This window comes from Triticum dicoccoides, chromosome 2B (assembly GCF_002162155.2).
Source record: "Triticum dicoccoides isolate Atlit2015 ecotype Zavitan chromosome 2B, WEW_v2.0, whole genome shotgun sequence".
NCBI lineage: Eukaryota > Viridiplantae > Streptophyta > Magnoliopsida > Poales > Poaceae > Triticum > Triticum dicoccoides.
The window spans coordinates 560,481,038-560,500,613 of record NC_041383.1 but is presented as its reverse complement, the minus strand read 5'-3'; the positions used below and the strand labels follow the sequence as shown (position 1 = coordinate 560,500,613).

The following is a 19,576-nucleotide window of genomic DNA, read 5'->3' as shown; positions in this document are numbered from 1 at the left end:
GAGAAGATCCAACGTGGCTTCCTCTGGGCCGGGCGCATGGAGGCAAATGGCGGGCACTGCCATGTCAACCGGCAGCGAGTTGCTCGCCCGATCCCTCTTGGTGGCCTTGGCGTCCGCGACCTCGCGCGCACTAGCCTCGCGCTGCGCACGCGGTGGCTATGGTTCAGCCGCACGGACACCACCAAGGCATGGGCAGGCCTCGACCTCCAATTCGATGCCGAGGAGCGCGCGTTCTTCTTCGCCTCCACTACCATGCAGCTCGGAAACGGCACAGACGCCCTCTTCTGGGAGGACCGATGGATCGGCGGGCGATCCGTCCGCGAGATCGCCCCGCTCCTATACGCGTGCATCCCCAAACGCCGTCGCAAACTCCGGACTGTTGCGGATGGGTTGGCGGACAATCGTTGGGCGCGAGACATCCAGGGCACAGTTGGCATCCACGAGATCGGGCAATACCTCCAGCTTTGGCACAAGATCGGGCTCGGCAGAGAGGGTCGTGCCCGCGATCTACATGGCCACTTTTGCCGGCTCCACGACTTGCGCCGCCTGGAAACTCGCCTGGAAACACTGGGCACCGCCGCGCGTCCGCTTCTTCCACTGGCTCGCCCACCTCGACAGATGTTGGACCGCTGACAGGCTCGCTCGCCGTGGGCTGCAACACCCAGCACGGTGCCCCCTATGCGACCAGGCGCCTGAAACCATGCGCCATCTCATCCTCGCATGCCCCTTGGCCCGGCAAACCTGGCACAAGACGCTAAGCTGGCTCCGAATCCCGTGCACCCCGCCTGACGACGACCCTTCGCTTCTTGACTGGTGGCAATCGGCGCGACACTCCACCCCTGCGCCCATGCGCAAAGGCCTCGGGACCGTGACCCTCCTCGTCCCATGGATGATATGGAAACATCGCAATGACTGCATCTTCAACGGAGCGCGCCCATCTGTGAACACCATCGTAGCGAAGATCAAGGAAGAAGCTGCCCTTTGGGCAAATGCGGGCGCGCTAGGGCTCAAAGCCATTACCCCCCAGACTTGGGATGTCCACTAGTCCGATCCCTGTAATCAGCCTCCTAGGAGGAATGTAACCAAACTATCCCTCTTTACAATGCAATGAAACGCACGCTCTCATGCGTTTTCTCGAAAAAAATATGATACATCTAGGTCACTGAAGATTTATACAAACATCAACTATGGTCTTCAACATTTCTTTTCATCTCATCTTTGACTTGGTTTATACAAACACATATCAATCTTCTCAGGTCACTGAAGATTTTCTGCCAATTATTGTAAGAGTAAAAGCCGTGATGTCCTCGCATGGAAGTTCTAAAGGGGAAATCTCTTACGCAAAAGAACACGGGGCTGTTTGGTTTAAAGGGAGGCGACTTACACCAACTGTGTGGGCCAATACACCTGGTGAAGAACAGATAAAACAACTAAAGCCTGCGATTGATTCAAAAGGTAGAAGAGTTGGGGAAGAATGGTTTACAACAACCAAAGTTGAGAATGCTTTAGCCAGGTACTGACCGAATGGATGACAGCCACTTTCTGACTTTGTAATGCGGCTTAATAAATGTTTCACTGCTCTGGCAGCCCCCTTGACCGCTTTCATAAACATTGTACAATACATTGAACTGTACTGCTTTATTTGAACTCCTTAAGATATGATAAGTTTTAATACTTTCTGAAAAATGGTCATTTTGGAATGTGTGCTAATCAAATATGTTTTAGGTTTTACCACCACATTGAAAACTATACCAACATTTGCAACACTACATTGATATTACTAGATTTTTCATGAAATATATCATTAATGTTTATTTAGTTTTATTTGAAACAATATATCTTCATCAAAATAGATTCTCAGCGTATTTAGTACCTTCTAGAACAGGCAATTTTAGCAGCACACTCCAGTCCCGTAACATTTACTGAAACTATGCTAATGTTGCTTTTCTCAGGTATCATGAAGCTTGTGATAATGCAAAAGGTAAAGTTCTAGAGCTATTGAGAGGTCTTTCAAGCGAATTACAGGACAAGATCAATATCCTTGTCTTCTGCTCGACGTTGCTCATCATAACAAAAGCACTTTTTGGTCATGTTAGGTGATTACTTTTGGCCTTCCTTCTAGAAGTATCATTTGAGTATTGAACTGTTGTGTGCATTTTCTCTTTGCATAAGCCTATAACATGCATTTGGATAGAGTTCATCCATTCTTGCTATTCTGTCTGTTGGACTGGTTAGTCTGTATAAACAACTGTTTGATATTAAATGGGTCAGTTATTTTGCATGAATTCCTGGCATTGTCTTCTGTGACTATAGTAGCCAGAATTCGGTTTTGTAGTTAACTTGTTGTTATGCCACTGACATGAAACTTGGATATTGGGTGTGCATCTCTGTATGTTATGCAGTTTATATATCTGCTGGAACCCATTGACAGCTACGGACACTAGAATTAAATGGCCCAATATTCCACACCTTTGCACTCTTTACAAAGTCATTTTATTAGGTGTAATGTCATATTTATGCTCATATATTTCTGTCTTGGCAATCCACCTATGCACATTGATCTGATGCCATGCATTTTCTGGGATCTTGATCAGTGAGGGTCTAAGAAGGGGCTGGGTGCTTCCTGCCATATATCCCTTATCTAAGGTACCTATTTTTATCACGTCTCTCTATTTTGAGTCTAGATAATGATCTCAAACAAAAGTAGCTGGATTAGGACTCCATGCCATTTTTCTTGCTTATTAGATTTAATTAACCTCTGTGTGTTGCTTCAGTTTGTTGGCTTGTGTTGCACTGTGTTTTCTTCATTCCATGGAACATGGAATGATTATAATTTAAGTAGTCATATTTCATTTTTCACGCATGCATATGCTAAGCCCAGTTGGAATACTCTTTTGACATGCACGTGGATCACTGTTGTTCTCTGGCCAGCCATGGCTACCTGAGACAGTTCAGAATGACTCTGATTAGTCCAGTTAGCATATATGGCATAAATATAGCATATAAATTGGAAAACGGATGAATGATGGCCCACAGCCCCTTTGAAGCCCAGGGCCGTTATCCGACAATGGGACATATGTACCTTTTATTTATGGGACATCTGCATATAGTAGTCCATATCCATTCAAAGAAAGTTTAAAATAAGTATTTACCAGCGAATATGCAGTTTCAATATAAGAAAAGTGTATACATGATGAGAGCATCAAACATTTGCACTAGTTTGAGTTTAGAAGCCCTGACTGAGGTGGTCCAGTATCCAGTGAGTTTCCCTTCTGTGAGTGATTTGAGGTATAAAATAATCCATCCACATGACTTGCAGTTTTGCAGTCAACCAATCAGCACCGGCATCAAAATCTTGAAACGATTAGATGGTGGAGTACCTGATCTGCTCTCATAATAATGCAGTCCTTATTACTAGCTTCTTAAGTGAGGAATTACCCTATTGTTCTTTGCTAAAATTAACATGGATACAGAAGATTAAGTAGAACCAGGGCATCATGCACCAGAAATTCAAATAGTGCACACCGGGACCAAACCTTTAGCTCGTGGGTCTTGTTGATTCAGTGCAAAAACATATTCTTGAGCTGGATTTTTTGCTAATTTGAATTTGTGCTGTGGTCTTGCAGTATTGTTAAATGTCAGGTATACAATGATACACTTAATCTTGATTTGATTTTTTATCAAGAAGGGTTGAACATAGTTTTGTTGAACCAAGACTATCCTTTGCGTATATCCGTGATCTGTACCAAGCAACACAGCTGCCAGATGAAATGTTCCTTTCTGATGAACTTAAGTGTTCTGATCTCTTCTCTACCACTAACATCTTCACTAATTCTTACAATGTTGTAAACTTGACTACTTGAGTGTGGACTGTTCATGCAGGATTATAGTATGGAAGAAAGCTCCAGTGAAATGGATTTATTAAGACTCTTTCCTTACTGGCTTGATACTAATCAAGGGAATGCAATACTGAACGATGTCAACATGCGCTCTTTGTTTATTCTGACTGGTCCAAATGGTGGAGGTAAATCCAGTATGTTGCGATCAGTCTGCGCGGCTGCATTGCTTGGAGTATGTGGCCTGATGGTGCCAGCTGCTTCAGCTGTCATCCCACACTTTGATTCCATCATGCTGCATATGAAGGCCTATGATAGTCCAGCTGATGGGAAAAGTTCGTTTCAGGTGCCAATTTTGTAGCTTTGCATATTTGTTTTCTGTAAAATCTGTGTCCTGTATTCCGAAGAACACAGGTGCTACTGTCATGTGGGGCCAGCCCTATAGGCGCAAGGGACCTGCGCGGGCCGGCCCTGCACCTGCCTAAAGATATGTCCTAGTTTAATTATAGTCTTTTTAGATTAGGAGTCTGGGTATTAGTTGGAAAGGTTTAGTCCCGAAGAAGGTTACCCTGCCAACACCCAATTGTAATAGGAGTCTTAGTCTGGTCTTGTAATTAGGCTATATATAGCCAGCCCTTGGATCAATAAACGCAAGCAGAGAATATCCTACAACCTCTCCTCCCTTGCTCCTGCGCCACGGCGCCCCGCCTCACCCCCTTCTCCAACCATACGCAAGCGAGGGCCTCGCCCTCGTCCTCCTACCAACCACGACTACAACCTGCGCGGCAATCAGCCGGGCCGTGACAACTTGGTATCAGCTTCCTCGTCGATCCCAGCGGCCATGTCTCCGCCACCGCCGCCGGCGCCTCTACCGCAAACCCTAGCAGACCTCGCGACCAAACAGCACGAGGATCGTGAGGCCGTGGTCGCCACTTTGAACAGCCTCTCGGAGGAGAACCACACTGCACGGACAGAGCGCACCGAGGACCGCGCCACCCTCTAGTCCATTGCCGCGACACTCAAAACCCTCCAGGACCAACTGGCGGACACGTCACAGCAGCAGCGCGCGCAAAACCAGGCCCTCCTTCGGCTGGAAGGCAAGGGCATGCCTCAATTGGGTGGTACCGGGCTCCTGCGGCCCCCCAGATGCGCCATCCCACACCGGGGCCCCGGCCGATCCAGGGGATAGGGCTCCGCGCCTCTACAAGATTGATTTTCCCCTCTTTGACGGGGCCAGCGATCCACGGCCGTGGCTGACACGTTGCAATCACTTCTTCCTCGGACAGCGAACGGCAGAGTCGGATAAGACTTGGCTCGCCTCATACCACCTCACCGATGTCGCCGCATTATGGTATGGCCACCTCGAGACTAAGTTGGGCCAGCCGCCGTCCTGGACCGAGTTTCAAAAACTGATCGCCAACCACTTCGGACCGCCGACCCGCGCCAACCCCTTTGGCGAGCTGATCTCCACCCACCGCTCCGGCACCGTGGCAGAATACTCCAAGCGCTTTCTAGAGAATCTCTCTCGGGTGCGCCTCATTGCTGACGACGATGAGCGGGATATCTTCACCAACAACTTGGGCGAGCCTATGAAAACTCAGGTCGAGATGCGGAAACCGGCGACTTTGGACGCAACTATGGACTTAGCAATCTCCTTTGAGCACCTCAATACTGTCACCAGCACCGCGACCACTCTGGGCCGGCCCAGCCGTCCACTCCGCCCCATGGCTGCACCTACTTCCGCCTTGCCGGACTCCTCCAACCCCACGCCCGCGCTCGTCTTTAAAAGACTCACGCCCGCCGAGATGGATGAACGCGCGCTAAGGGTCTCTGCTTCAATTGTGACGAGAAATTCGCGCGGGGCCATCGCTGCAAACGACTGTTCTACATTCAATCCGCCGACGCCGAAGTGGAGCAGTTTGAGGATTTCCAAGAAGCACAAATCTCACTCTTGGCTGTTACCGGAATTCCCACCAGCGACACAATGCAGGTCACTCTTCGCATCAGGGACCGTGACTTGGTCGCCTTGCTTGATTCAGGCATCACTCATAACTTCATCCACGAAGAGCTGGCCACCACCGTCGGGCTGCCTTTCTCCTCCAATCGTCGTTTGAGAGTCAGGTCGCTAATGGCGATAAGGTGACCTGTCGGGGACTCCTTCAGCAGGCTGCGATCACCATTGACAAGGAGTGTTTCGTTGTTGATCTGGATGCCATTCCATTGGGCGGGTTCGACATCGTCCTCGGTACACGATTCCTCAAAACTCTTGGGCCAATTCTTTGGGATTTCACTACGCAGTGGATGTCGTTTTGGCACTCGGATCACCGTGTGGAGTGGTCGGGCCTCGGCTCCCTCGGACGTCCTGCCCACCTCCACGCGTGCGAAGGCAAGGAACTTCTGGACAGCCTGCTGACCACTTTCACCAATGTTTTCGCCGACCCACAGGGCCTGCCGCCGCAGAGCGCACATGACCATCATATTCATCTTATTCCCGGGACACCGCCGGTTGCTGTCCGTCCCTACCGCTACCCAACGATTCAAAAAGATGAACTCGAGCGCCAATGTTCAGAGATGTTGGCTCGCGGTCTGATCCGTCCTAGTTCTTCTGCATTTTCATCCCCCGTTCTACTTGTCAGAAAGGCCGACGGGACTTGGCGTTTCTGTATCGACTACTGTGGTCTCAACCTTGTCACCATCAAGGACAAGTTTTCAATTCCTGTTGTCGATGAACTTCTGGATGAACTCAAGGGCGCCCGCTTTTTCACCAAACTGGATCTCCGGTCGGGTTACCACCAGGTTCGGATGGCCCCTGAGGATATCCACAAGACGACGTCCTTCGTCGGTTTGTGCTTGTGTTCTTCAATGATATCTTGATCTATAGCTCGTCCTGGTCGGATCACCTACGTCATGTCAAGCTTGTTTTGGAGGCTATGCGCACACATCAACTGTTTCTCAAGCGCTCCAAGTGTTCCTTTGGGGAGGAAACCATGGACAGCGACAAGGTTCTTGCCGTGGTAGACTGGCCGGTTCCGCCCACCGTCCGCGTTGTGCGTGGTTTCTTAGGACTGGCAGGATACTACCGCAAGTTCATTCGGGATTTTGGCACCATTGCAGCTCCTCTCACGGTACTCCTCAAGAAAGATGGATTTCTTTGGACGCCTGCAGCGACTATTGCCTTTGAAGCCCTCAAGAAAGCTCTTACCACAGCCCCTGTTCTTCAGCCGCCGGATTTTGCTGTTTCATTCATTGTGGAGTGTGATGCATCTGGATCTGGTTTCGGGGTAGTCCTGCATCAAGGTGGCGGCCCTATTGCCTATTTCAGCAAAACCATCGCTCCGCGTCATGCTTCTCTCGCCGCTTATGAGCAGGAGCTCATTGGTCTGGTGCACACCGTGCGCCACTGGCGGCCCTATCTTTGGGGACGTGCATTCGTCGTCAAAACTGACCACTACAGCCTAAAGTTTTTGCTGGACCAACGCCTCGCTACCATTCCACAGCATCATTGGGTGGGCAAACTGTTGGGGTTCGACTTCATGGTGGAATATAAACCGGGTCGCCAAAACATCGTCGTCGATGCTCTTTCTCGCCGTGATGCTCCTGCCGGCCAGGCACTCGCCATCTCCGGGCCTTCTTTTGATCTGTTTGAAGCTCTCCGTCAGGCTGCACACACGGACCCGATGCTTGTCACTTTCCGGGAACAACTAGAATCTGGTGAGTTAGGACAGCCTTGGGCTCTCGTTGATGGTGTTGTTACCTTCCAACAGCGGGCTTATGTGCCACCCGCGTCGCCGTTGCTCGGGGAGGTCCTGGCTGCAGCCCATGATGCGGGCCATGAAGGTATCCAGAAGTCACTTCATCGTCTTCGCTGGGATTTCCATCTGCCGCAAGCAAGGGCCGCACTTCAGCAGTATATTCGTGCTTGTCAGGTTTGTCAACGCAACAAGACGGAGCAGCTTCATCCAGCCGGCTTGTTGCAGCCCTTGACAGTGCCCTCTCGTGTCTGGGGAGACATCTCCATGGATTTCATTGAGGCATTCCCGAAGGTGGGCGGCAAAAGTGTGATACTAACCATTGTGGACCGTTTCTCCAAGTATGCGCATTTCATCCCCTTGGCGCATCCGTACACTGCGGAGTCTGTTGCTAAAGCATTCTTCTCCAACATTGTCCGACTTCATGGGTTTCCCACATCCATCGTTTCGGACAGGGATGTGGTTTTCACTTCGGGCTTTTGGAAGGCTTTGTTTGCCGCCGCGGGGACATGCTTGCACATGAGTTCGGCCTTCCATCCGCAGTCTGATGGGCAATCGGAGGCCGTCAATCGCGTCATCACCATGTACCTTCGTTGCATAACTGGCGATCGCCCACGGCAGTGGCTCCAATGGTTGCCTTGGGCGGAGTACTGCTACAACACTTACCACTCAGTGTTGAAGGACACGCCTTTCAGGGTGGTTTATGGATGGGATCCCCCCTCATTCTGGGACTATACGCCGGGCGAGATTCGCAATCAGGCGGTGGAACGGCAGATCGTCGACCGCGATCAGTTCTTACACGACATCCGTGAGCGTCTCCTTCAGGCAGCACAACAGTACAAGCATTACTATGATGATAAGCATCGGGCCCTTTCTTTTGATGTTGGAGAGTGGGTTTGGCTCCGTCTTCAGCACCGGCCGGCGGCATTCCTTGGAGTAGGCGCCAAAGGGAAATTGGCTCCCAAATATTATGGGCCTTTACCAAAAAGGCTTTCGCCCTGCTTTATATATAAAGCACAGATCACCATCACCCGGTACAAACGCACGCCACCACAACACACCCACACACCCAAGGCAGGATACATAGGCGCTAAGCGCAGCCACACCACCCCTAGCACTAACGTGAAGAGACAAAGCCGCATACGACGAACCGTGGGCTCCAAGACGGCGCCTTCAGGAAGGATACGACACCGGAGCGCCGCCACCGCCCGATCCAGGGATCAGGGTTTCCCATGCGCCCTTTCAAAGTCATCGCTAAAATATTATGGGCCTTTCAAAGTCCTCGCTAAAATCGATACGGTTGCTTACCGTTTGGAGCTGCCCCCACGCGTCCGCATTCACAATGTTTTCCATGTCGGGGTCCTGAAGAAGTACCATGGTCCACCGCCGGAAGTTCCGCCGATGCTTCCACCTCTGTTTCAGGGTCGAGTACATCCAACACCTGTCCAAGCATTGCGTGCTCGTATTGCCCACGGTATCCAGCAGGTGCTCATTCATTGGGAGGGCCAGCCGGCGTCTGCTGCTTCATGGGAGGATGTTACAACCTTCCGCGAACATTACCCAAGCTTCCAGTTCGAGGACGAGCTGTTTCAGAATGGAGGGGGAGATGTCATGTGGGGCCAGCCCTATAGGCGCAAGGGACTTGCGTGGGCCGGCCCTGCACCTGCCTAAAGATATGTCCTAGTTTAATTATAGTCTTTTTAGATTAGGAGTCTGAGTATTAGTTGGAAAGGTTTAGTCCCGAAGAAGGTTACCCTGCCAACACCCAATTGTAATAGGAGTCTTAGTCTGGTCTTGTAATTATGCTATATATAGCCAGCCCTTGGATCAATAAACGCAAGCGGAGAATATCCTACAACCTCTCCTCCCTTGCTCCTGCGCCACGGCACCCCTCTCCAACCATATGCAAGCGAGGGCCTCGCCCTCGTCCTCCTACCAACCACGACTACAACCTGCGCGGCAATCAGCCGGGCCGTGACAGCTACACTATCTTATAATGTTCAGATTTTCTGGATCATGGAGTCAAGCCTGATAAAAGTTAATTTATTGATGTTATTTAATTTTGGCGTCGAGCTTTCTCAATATATCACTGAAAAAGTCGAGATGCTGGAAACTATATGTATGAATGTACTACATCTTGAAGAGCAAAACAACTGTGCTGCATGTTCAAATCGTATGTAATGATAAATGGTCTGGACGGTCAAATCCCCACCAAGTTGGTGTCCCGCAGTTAGCTAAGCATGATAATAAGTTCATGTTACATATGTTATGCTGAAGTTGGTTTAACTTGGTTTTGACATTTTCTTACTCTTGTACTCCCTCCGTTCTAAAATAGATGACCCAACTTTATAGTAACTTTGTACTAAAGTTAGTATAAAGTTGGGTCATCTATTTTGGAACGGAGGGAGTATGAATTTAGTTTACTAGTGTGCTAGCACTATTTGTTTCTGGTTCTTTGTGCATGTGATACTATTGTTTATTTCTTAATTCTATTTCCTGTGACATTATTTATTTATACATAGAATAATCTTTCTAACGTCCATGGAGAATACTTTGTTTTGATAATATGTTCTTTTCAGATTGAAATGTCAGAGATACGATCTTTAGTTAGTCGAGCTACTGGCAGGAGTCTTGTTCTCATTGATGAGATTTGTAGAGGCACAGAAACTGCAAAAGGAACCTGTATCGCTGGTAGCATCATCGAAAGGCTGGATGATGTTGGCTGCCTAGGCATCGTATCAACCCATTTGCATGGCATTTTTGACCTGCCTCTTTCACTCAACAATACTGATTTCAAGGCTATGGGAACAGAAGTGGTCAACGGGTGCATTCAGCCAACATGGAGACTTATGGATGGTATCTGTAGAGAAAGCCTTGCTTTTCAAACAGCCAGGAAGGAAGGTATGCCTGACTTGATAATTAAAAGAGCAGAGGAGCTATATTTGACCATGAGCAGAAGCAACAAACAGACATCATCGACAGCCAACAATGGGCCTTCCGTTGGCTACTCCAATGTAAATGGCTTGGTTGATATGCCTGATGGTCTGGGAAATATGTTCGAACCTCCGTTAGGTGCTTTTGGACTGCTGCGGAAGGATGTTGAGAGCATTGTTACCGCAATATGCAAAGATAAACTATTGGATCTCTACAACAAGAGAAGCATCTCAGAACTGGTTGAGGTGGTCTGCGTTACTGTAGGTGCTAGGGAGCAACCGCCACCTTCAACTGTTGGCAGGTCCAGCATCTATATCATTATCAGACGTGACAACAAGCTCTACGTCGGACAGGTATTTCCTTGATTATTACACATTCATGTATTCTTCTGTTTCTTCGTCTAAGGGCATGAAATATTGACTCCACCCCTGCCTGCAGACGGATGATCTCATGGGCCGTCTTGGTGCTCATAGATCCAAGGAAGGTATGCAAGATGCCACAATATTATACATCATGGTTCCTGGCAAGAGCATTGCATGCCAACTGGAGACTCTTCTCATAAATCAGCTACCCTCGAAAGGTTTTAAGCTCACCAACAAGGCAGATGGCAAGCATCGTAACTTTGGTATGTCTGTAACCTCTGGAGAAGCCATGGCTGCGCACTGAACTGACCCACTGAACATCCAGTTTTAACTCGTAGAGGCCAAAGGGGAGTGAGTGGAGCTTCATCTTTGATTCCATTATCTGTTTTTTTGGCTTAAGAAGGCAGGAGTTAACTGATATCATGTTTTCCGTCCCAATTTTGTCTGATTGGTAATATGGCCCAGCTATGTTCGTAGTAGGGGTAATTCTTCTATCATGTGTAAGGAATTACCAATGTAAATAATTTTGCGATCCGGTAAATGCTTATCTTTGTGCAACGGTGCACTTTGAGGCTCTACTGGCCCTAGTTGTAGTTCCCTTTACTGGTTACAGGTTCCAAAGATCAGTTTGGGCGAAAATACCACTAGTAATTACCAGTGTTGTAAGCAATACCCCAAATATGACCCCAGAAAAAGCTACGTGTAGAATATAGTAATGCAGAATGATGCAAATTCAAATGAAGAATTCATTTTTGTAAGGATCGTGTTTTCACATTATAACCTAGTTCTACATTTTCTGAACAGAAATCACCCAGAGAAGAGAATTTTAAGATTTAATAAAATACCTATAATATTTTCAATATATGTAATGTGGGATTGCTTTTTAAAAAATGGGGAAGTGGTCGCACACGTAAAATTTTAAACAATGAACAACTATTCAAGATGAACAATATTTTGGTGGTAACCCGATGACCTAGAAGGGCAGGAATGGGTTGACTCATCCCATTTACTTTCGTTCCATGTGCTCCCTCCCTAAAAAAACATTTAGATCATATGTAAGCAGAGGGAGCAGCTTTCAATCCTTATGGGGGTGATTTTAACATCATTAGAAGGCGTGATGAGAAGAATAATAACTTTGACGGTAGATGGTTGTTCATATTTAATACTATCATTGAAAGCTTGGATCTGAGAGAGATAGAGCCTTCGGGTAGAAAGTTCACCTGGGCTAACGCGATGCCAAACCCAACGTTTGAAAAGTTGGATCGTGTACTGGCTAGCGTCGAATGGGAACAGAAATTCAGTTCAGGCACTTTCTCGTGGTATTTCTGACCACACGCCTTTATTTCTTGACTGGTGAGGTCACTCATCTGGGAAACAAAAAATTATTTTTGTTCGAGTTCGCTTGGTTTGAAAGAGAAGGCTTCTTTGATCTCGTAGCCAGAGAGTGGGCTAAGGATGTAGGAGGTAGGACTGCGCTTGAGCGTTGGCAGAATAAGATTAGGCACCTGAGAAGTTTCCTACGTGGGTGGGCTAAGCATCTTAGTGAGATTTATAAGGTCGAAAAGGAACGACTCCTTACCCTTATTCAGGCCCTAGATGTAAAAGCAGAAACCACGGTTCTGCCGGCCTCAGAGCTTCATGCCAAGCTTGACGCAGAGATGAGGCTGAAAGAGCTTCTTCGTGAAGAAGAATTAAAGTGGGCACTGCGGGCCAAGGTCCGAAGAGTAGTTCAGGGGGACACAAACACTCAAATCTTCCACATGGTAGCCAATGGCAAGCACAGGAAGAAGAGGATCTTTCAGCTTGAACAAGATGAATTAACGATTCTTGGTCAGAAGAACCTAAAATTATACATTATTGAGTATTACAAGCAGTTATTTGGGCCTTCAGAGGATAACTGTGTGTCTCTGGATGAGTCTAGAATTGAGGACGTGCCTCAACTTACTGCTGTTGAGAATGATATTTTAGCTGCTCCTTTTTCTGAGAAAGAAGTATTTGAGGCCATATCGCAGATGAAAAATAATAAGGCTCCCGGCCCGGATGGATTCCCGGCTGAGTTTCATAAGAAGTGCTGGCATATTATTAAAGGGGATCTGATGCCGATGTTCCATGATTTATTCTCTGGACAGCTTCAGCTTTTTCAACTGAATTTTGGAACGATAACCCCGCTTCCTAAGAAAACAGAGGCTGTTAGAATCGAGCAATTCAGGCCCATCTATCTTTTTAATGTTAGTTTCGAAAAAATTACCAAGGTAGGGACGATTAGGCTCACACAGATTGTGCATGCTGTGGTGCAGCCTACTCAAACTGCTTTCATGCCGGACAGGAACATCCTAGAAGGGGTGATGGTCCTTCATGAAACGCTCCATGAGATTCACACGAAAAACTAGATGGAGTTGTTTTCAAGGTGGATTTCGAGAAAGCGTACGATAAAGTCAAATGGCCTTTCCTTCAACAGGCCTTACGCATGAATGGTTTTGATGAAGCTTGGCGACGCCAGGTAGAATCTTTCACGCAGAAAGGGAGTGTTGGAATTAAAGTGAATGACGACATAGGTCATTATTTTCAGACACACAAGGGCCTGAGACAAGGTGATCCAATGTCTCCTATTCTGTTCAACATTGTGGTTGACATGTTGGCAATCCTGATAGGTAGGGCAAAGGAGGCCGGTCAGGTGGGTGGCTTGGTGCCTCATCTAGTTGATGGTGGTGTGTCCATCCTGCAGTACGCTAATGATACAATCATCTTTATAGAGCATGACTTGGCAAAAGCGAAAAATATAAAGCTGGTGTTATGCTTATTTGAACAATTGACCGGACTGAAGATTAACTTTCATAAAAGCGAGATGTTCTGTTTTGGTAGAGCCAATGAGGAACAAGAGGCTTATAGGCAATTGTTTGGATGCGAATTGGGGGCATTACCTTTCACGTACCTAGGGATACCCATTCACCATCGTAAGCTGACAAACAGAGAATGGAAGTGCATCGAGGATCGGTTTGAGAAGAAACTGAGTTGCTGGAAGGGCAAACTTATGTCATATGGAGGCCGATTGATTCTTATCAATTCGGTGCTCACAAGTATGCCCATGTTTCTCTTATCTTTCTTTGAAGTCCTAGTTGAGGTTAGGAACTTCTATCGATCCCGATTCTTCTGGCAGAGTGATGAGCTAAAGAGAAAGTACCGACTCGCCAAATGGGATATCATCTGTCGACCTAAGGACCAGGGGGCCTTGGTGTTGAGAATCTTGAAGTCAAGAACATATGTCTTCTCAGTAAGTGGCTGTATAAGTTGTGAGTTGAGACCGAGGCAACGTGGGCGCAGATTCTCTGTAGTAAGTATCTGCAGTCTAAGACTTTGTCCCAGGTGACAGTGAGACCGACCGACTTGCCGTTTTGGAAGGGGCTTATGAGAGTCAAAGCTGCCTTCTTTAATAGAACAAAGTTTACTGTCGGTAATGACAACACCACTCGCTTCTGGGAGGATACTTGGCTTGGTGAAACGTCATTGGCGCTTCAGTATCCATCCCTGTATCGTATTGTTCAGCGACATGATGCTCTTGTTGTAACGATTATGCAGTCCATTCCCCTTATATTCAGTTTAGGAGGGTGCTTGTTGGCGAACCGTGGGAAGCATGGCTTCATTTGGTGAGTCGACTGATGGAGGTTCAGCTAACTCATCAGCCCGATCAGTTGTGTTGGAAGCTCACTAGGTCTGGAGAGTTCACAGTCAAGTCGATGTATATCGATGTCATTAACTCTAGTGTTATTCCTAGTTCCAAACATGTTTGGAAAGTCAAAGTTCCTTTGAAAATTAAAGTGTTTATGTGGTTTGTACATAAACAAGTAATTCTAACAAAGAATAATTTGGTTAAGCGCAACTGGACAGGATCTACTAGGTGTAGTTTTTGTGATCGGGACGAAACTATCAAGCACCTCTTCTTTGATTGCCCGTTGGCGGGAGTTCTATGGCACACGGTGCAAATTGCCTTTAACATTACTCCCTCGAATTCGGTCAGTACGTTATTTGGAACGTGGCTTGTTGGGATAGAGTCCGAAACAGCTAGACACATTCGCGTCGGAGTATGTGCGTTGTTATGGGCAATTTGGAATTGCAGAAATGATTTGACTTTTAACAGAACAACATCTATTCATTTTTTGCAGGTTTTATTCCGAGCTACCGCGTTGATCCGTATGTGATCCTTACTCACTCCGACGGAGGCCAGGGAGCGTTTGGTTACTGAATCTGTCCGATGGGAGATGGTAGCACGGGATATCTTCAACCGGTTTGGACGGCGGTCATGTAATAGGATAGGCGATTAGTTTACCTATCTTTGTTATGCCAGTCGGTTGTGGCTTTTTGGCCTTGTGGCTCTTTGTGAGCTTGCTGTTATTTTGTTTTCAAACTTTAAGACCTTATTGAACCTCTTTATTTATTTATAAATATGGTCGTATGCATCGTTCTGATGCAGAGGCCGGGGAGTCCCCCCTTTTCGAAAAAAAGCAGAGGGAGTACATGCCCTACGTAGTGGATCGAGCAGCAAGCCATGACACACGGGCACAACACGCACACGCTAGTAGAGGCACACACACCCGCCGAGCTTGTCGGCGGTTGCAGCCGGTCGGCCGTGGCATCCAGCAAGCGAGGTGGCCGCCACGGAAGCCCACCTCGGGCGGAGGCCCTTGTCCACCTGTAGCGCGTCGGCCAAGGCGGGGCGACTAGATCCTCGTCAGCTCGTCGCCACCTTCACCGGCGGCCACCACCTTCGGTGGCGACGAGGGAGATGGGAAGGGTGAGGGAGGACCGGCAGCGGGCAAGGGTTTCGGCGCCCGAGTCGCACCCGCGAGACGCGATGCCGAGACCCAATTAGTATGGAGTAGGTGGTTATGCAGTGGACGATATAGAGGAGAGTTGCAGGCCGAAGGAGGAGTGAGCTAGTACCACGAATATAGCGAAGGATCCTCTTGATTATGGCAAGTTGACATGCCCTCTGATCATGGCATAGGTAAGCAAACTTGTTGCACAACATAAGCGATGTTGGTGCGGGCGATCGTGTGATGATGTTGATCTTCACGAGGCTCTAATAGTAAGAGGGATCACCAACATCGGCTTTTTATTCATCAGTGTGGACAGGTTTACAGGCTCACCCACAGTATTAACTGGAGTATTAAGAAATGGTCTTCCAAAAATAATAGAGATGCTTTTTTTTATCTTCAAGCATATCAAGTATGATATAATTAGTATGTATCAATTGATTATATAATCTTAAGGGAACATTCTCTATTATACCCACCAGTATCTTTGTAGACTTAGGCCCTGTTCAAATCCCCTCCGCTCCCCAACTGCAGCTCCCAAAGCGGAGGGAGCGCCAGCGCAATCGGGTGGAGCAGCTCAAACCTCCTCGGCGGAGCGGAGTTGAGAGTGCGGGAGAGCTTCCGAACATGCTCTTATTGGCCATGTGTAAGGTTACGGAAGTATGGGTATAGTTCGCTATATCAAGTTTTTCATAAAGCAAAAGTGACATTTCACTCACCCCGTTGCCCATATCACATGAAGCATTAACAATACCGATTGCCCTGATTGAGCAAAGATATTAGGAATTATATAGGGTCTCGAATCCTGGTTGTTATTTTTTCCCTCAAAAGAATAGTTAGCCAATATAATGGCCACCTCTTCATTGTCGATCTTCCGCTTTTTTCTACTTAGAGCATCTCTAGCAGACCCCGTATAAGTGGTCAAACCCGTAAAATAACCATTTTTTTGCAGTTTCAGTTGAAAAAACGAGCCCGAACAGACTCCTTAAAATCACCCGACCCTCAAATTTTTTTAAGGGGCCCTGTAAACGCGAACGCGAAACCCTCATATATATATATATATATATATATATATATATATATATATATATATATATATATATATATATATATATATATATATACAGACGGTCTATTCTGCTAATATTAGCAGAATAACTATTCTGCACATCACTTCGGCACTGCACGCTCAACAGAAGCGCACTGCATCATTTTAACAACAAGCACTGCAATAGAGACTAGTGAACTTCGTGTCGAAAAAAATTGCACGCGGTGTTTTTTCGGTACTGTTTTCGCTCTAATTTTTTAACTGTTTATCGAAATGAGGCGTGTAATATACCATTGAAACGCTATGGATTAGGCGCAACTTCGACATGTTGAACACTTTTCGAGATTCCACACGGTTTAAGAGCAGTTTTGAAAATAGTGCGGCGGATGACGAGTGGCAGTGAGTGTTTTTTCGCGTTTTTTTCTAAACTGCTTGTCGGAATGAAGCAAATGATACGCCGTTGGATAGATATCGCCGAGGCGCATCTTTTTCATATATAAATCTTTCTCTAATTCATTACGGTTTAAGAGCAGTTTCAAATTTACTAAATCGCGGAATTCTGTTTTTCGAATTTTTTCAAATTTTCGGTACTGTTTTCGCTCTAGTTTTTGAACTGTTTGTCGAAACGAGGCGTGTAATATGTCGTTGGAAAGCTATGGACAAGGCGCAACTATCATATGTAGGAATGGTTTTGAGATTGCTTACGGTTTTAAGTTAATTTTGAAAATTGTGCGGCGGAGGACGAGTGGCAGCGGCCGTTTTTTTTGAAATTTTTACAAATCGGTTGTCGAAATGATTCAAATGATATGCCGTTGGAAAGATAGCGATGAGACTGCAATTTTTTCATGTAGAACACACTCTTTAATTCCTTACGGTTTAAGAGCAGTTTTAAAATTAGCAAAAAGCGGACACTCTGTTTTTCGCGACACCCAAATCGACGTGGGTACTTCATCCGACTAAAAACCGCACTGCATCAGACGAAAAAACCACACTGCATCAGACGGGTAAGAGAACTGCAGGGTTTCTTTTTTGTGGGACGTAAATTTTTGGAAAGACGAGGAAGAAAACCGCACTGCTTTTAGACTGAAAAGCGCACTGTATCAGACGGTCAAGTGAACTTCATGATTACTTTTGTCGAACGTAAATTTTTCTAAGACGAGTTTTTGTTATCTTTTCTTTCAATTTTTTTGTGAACGAGAGTGGACCGCAGAGAGGAGGCAAGTGAACCGCGGCATATATCGAAGTGAACCTCATTACTATCTTCTTTGTTGCGCTAAATTTTCACACTTTCATGTTGGGCGCAAGTGAACAGCATCACTCTCAAAAGTAAACCACATCCGAGGACGAAATGCACTGCAATTTGTTTGCTGTAGTCGACTGAAATTTGAGACACACGAAACAAATTGCACTTCATACAGTAGGGGTAATGAGCTGCTACACAAATGGAGTGAACTCAACGGCCAAGCGCACTGCAGTGGCCGATGAAGTTGACTGATTCAGAAACACACAAATACCTCCACATGAGCTGAATCTGACAGGAGGAGCTGCATCCATCGGCCAAGCGTACTGCAGTTGCCGATGAAGTTGACTGATCCCGAAACACCCAATGCCTCATGGGATAAGTGCACTGCACACCTCGTGGGATGAGTGCAATGCACATCAGGAGGGAAAGTGAATGAATTACTGATGCTAGTGTATCGCGTTATAATATTACACGTCGAAATGGACTTCATCTAAAGAACTAAATGTTAAATTTATGTTTTCTTGTTTACAAATACTTCCAAGCTGAGCTGAATTTTGCCAAGGATGATGAACTCCATAACCTTTTTTCTCTAACCATCCTACAAACAAAACAAACTGCTGTGAACTTCTTTGTTAATCTCTAGGGGCTGCTGGAACAAAGACGAGTCAAGCCGAATGGTCGTTGATAGTCTAGGCTGCCCGACCCAAGCTAGCGAGCTGCCTTTTCCCAAACTTTTCACATTAGAACTTCATACACCTATGAATCACACTTCACAACCAAACTATACAGCAAATAAAACATCCATCCACCCGCCGATCGAACTGCTTGCCCTGCACACGATCATCAGCGGAAATCCGGCCACTGAAGTTCTGCAAAAAGTCAAAAACTAAAAGTTCAGGAGAGGCCAAGCTAGAGCAGGAAGGGATCGATATGATTTTAAACCTCAAGTTGAAACAACTCAAGGATTAGTATGAGCAGTTAGCAAGCCGTGGGAGCACCGGGGAAATAGCAGAAAAATCCTGCAAACAAACCGGACGACACGCATGTCGCAGGGGACTGCACCGATGCGCGGGCACTGCATGCTCTAGCCGGACGGACTGCAGGGACGCCGACGGACTGCAAGGACGCCGGCTGATTGCACCAACGCGCCCGCCGTCCTGCACGCGCACATGACAAAAAATGCTTGGGAGGGCTTCACCTTGTGAATGGCAGAGGGGCCGGTGAAGGAGCTCCTCGTCGTCTTCTCCCCTGCGAATGGATGGTGCGGGGCAGGGTGAGCAGCCAGGCGAACTTCACGGCGGCATGGATCCCAGCGGATCTGGTGGTTGTCGGGGTAGATGACAGTGTCGCCCTCGGGAAGCCGGCGAAGCAGGGACTGGACGGTGGAGGCCACCTCCACCTGAACCGGGCGACGAGGGGAGCTGCTGGCACGCCGGAGTTCCAGATCCAGGCCGTGGTGGCCGGATCTGGTGGTTGATGCCGCGTTGTGGCCCGGTGGCGACGGATCTCGCCATTACCGAGAGCGGCACGGGAGAAAGAGGGGGAGGGCGGGAGGCGTTGGTCGTAGGCCAGGGCGGGAGGTGGGCCGTGCTC

At 47.4% G+C, this 19,576-nt stretch overlaps 1 protein-coding gene across 2 annotated transcripts in view; it reads left to right on the top strand.

The window, feature by feature from the left end:
• The window catches only part of LOC119364842 (DNA mismatch repair protein MSH1, mitochondrial-like), a 33,953-nt gene extending 22,494 nt beyond the window's left edge, over positions 1 to 11,459 (top strand). For both annotated transcript variants that reach the window (XM_037630399.1, XM_037630400.1), the window contains 6 exons: positions 1,257 to 1,513; positions 1,953 to 2,096; positions 2,595 to 2,646; positions 3,883 to 4,182; positions 10,165 to 10,872; positions 10,958 to 11,459. In XM_037630399.1, the coding sequence (XP_037486296.1) occupies positions 1,257 to 1,513; positions 1,953 to 2,096; positions 2,595 to 2,646; positions 3,883 to 4,182; positions 10,165 to 10,872; positions 10,958 to 11,185 (1,689 nt within the window). In that variant the 3' untranslated portion in view covers positions 11,186 to 11,459. The remainder of the gene's footprint in view (positions 1 to 1,256; positions 1,514 to 1,952; positions 2,097 to 2,594; positions 2,647 to 3,882; positions 4,183 to 10,164; positions 10,873 to 10,957) is intronic.
• The last annotated feature ends 8,117 nt before the right edge of the window (positions 11,460 to 19,576 follow it).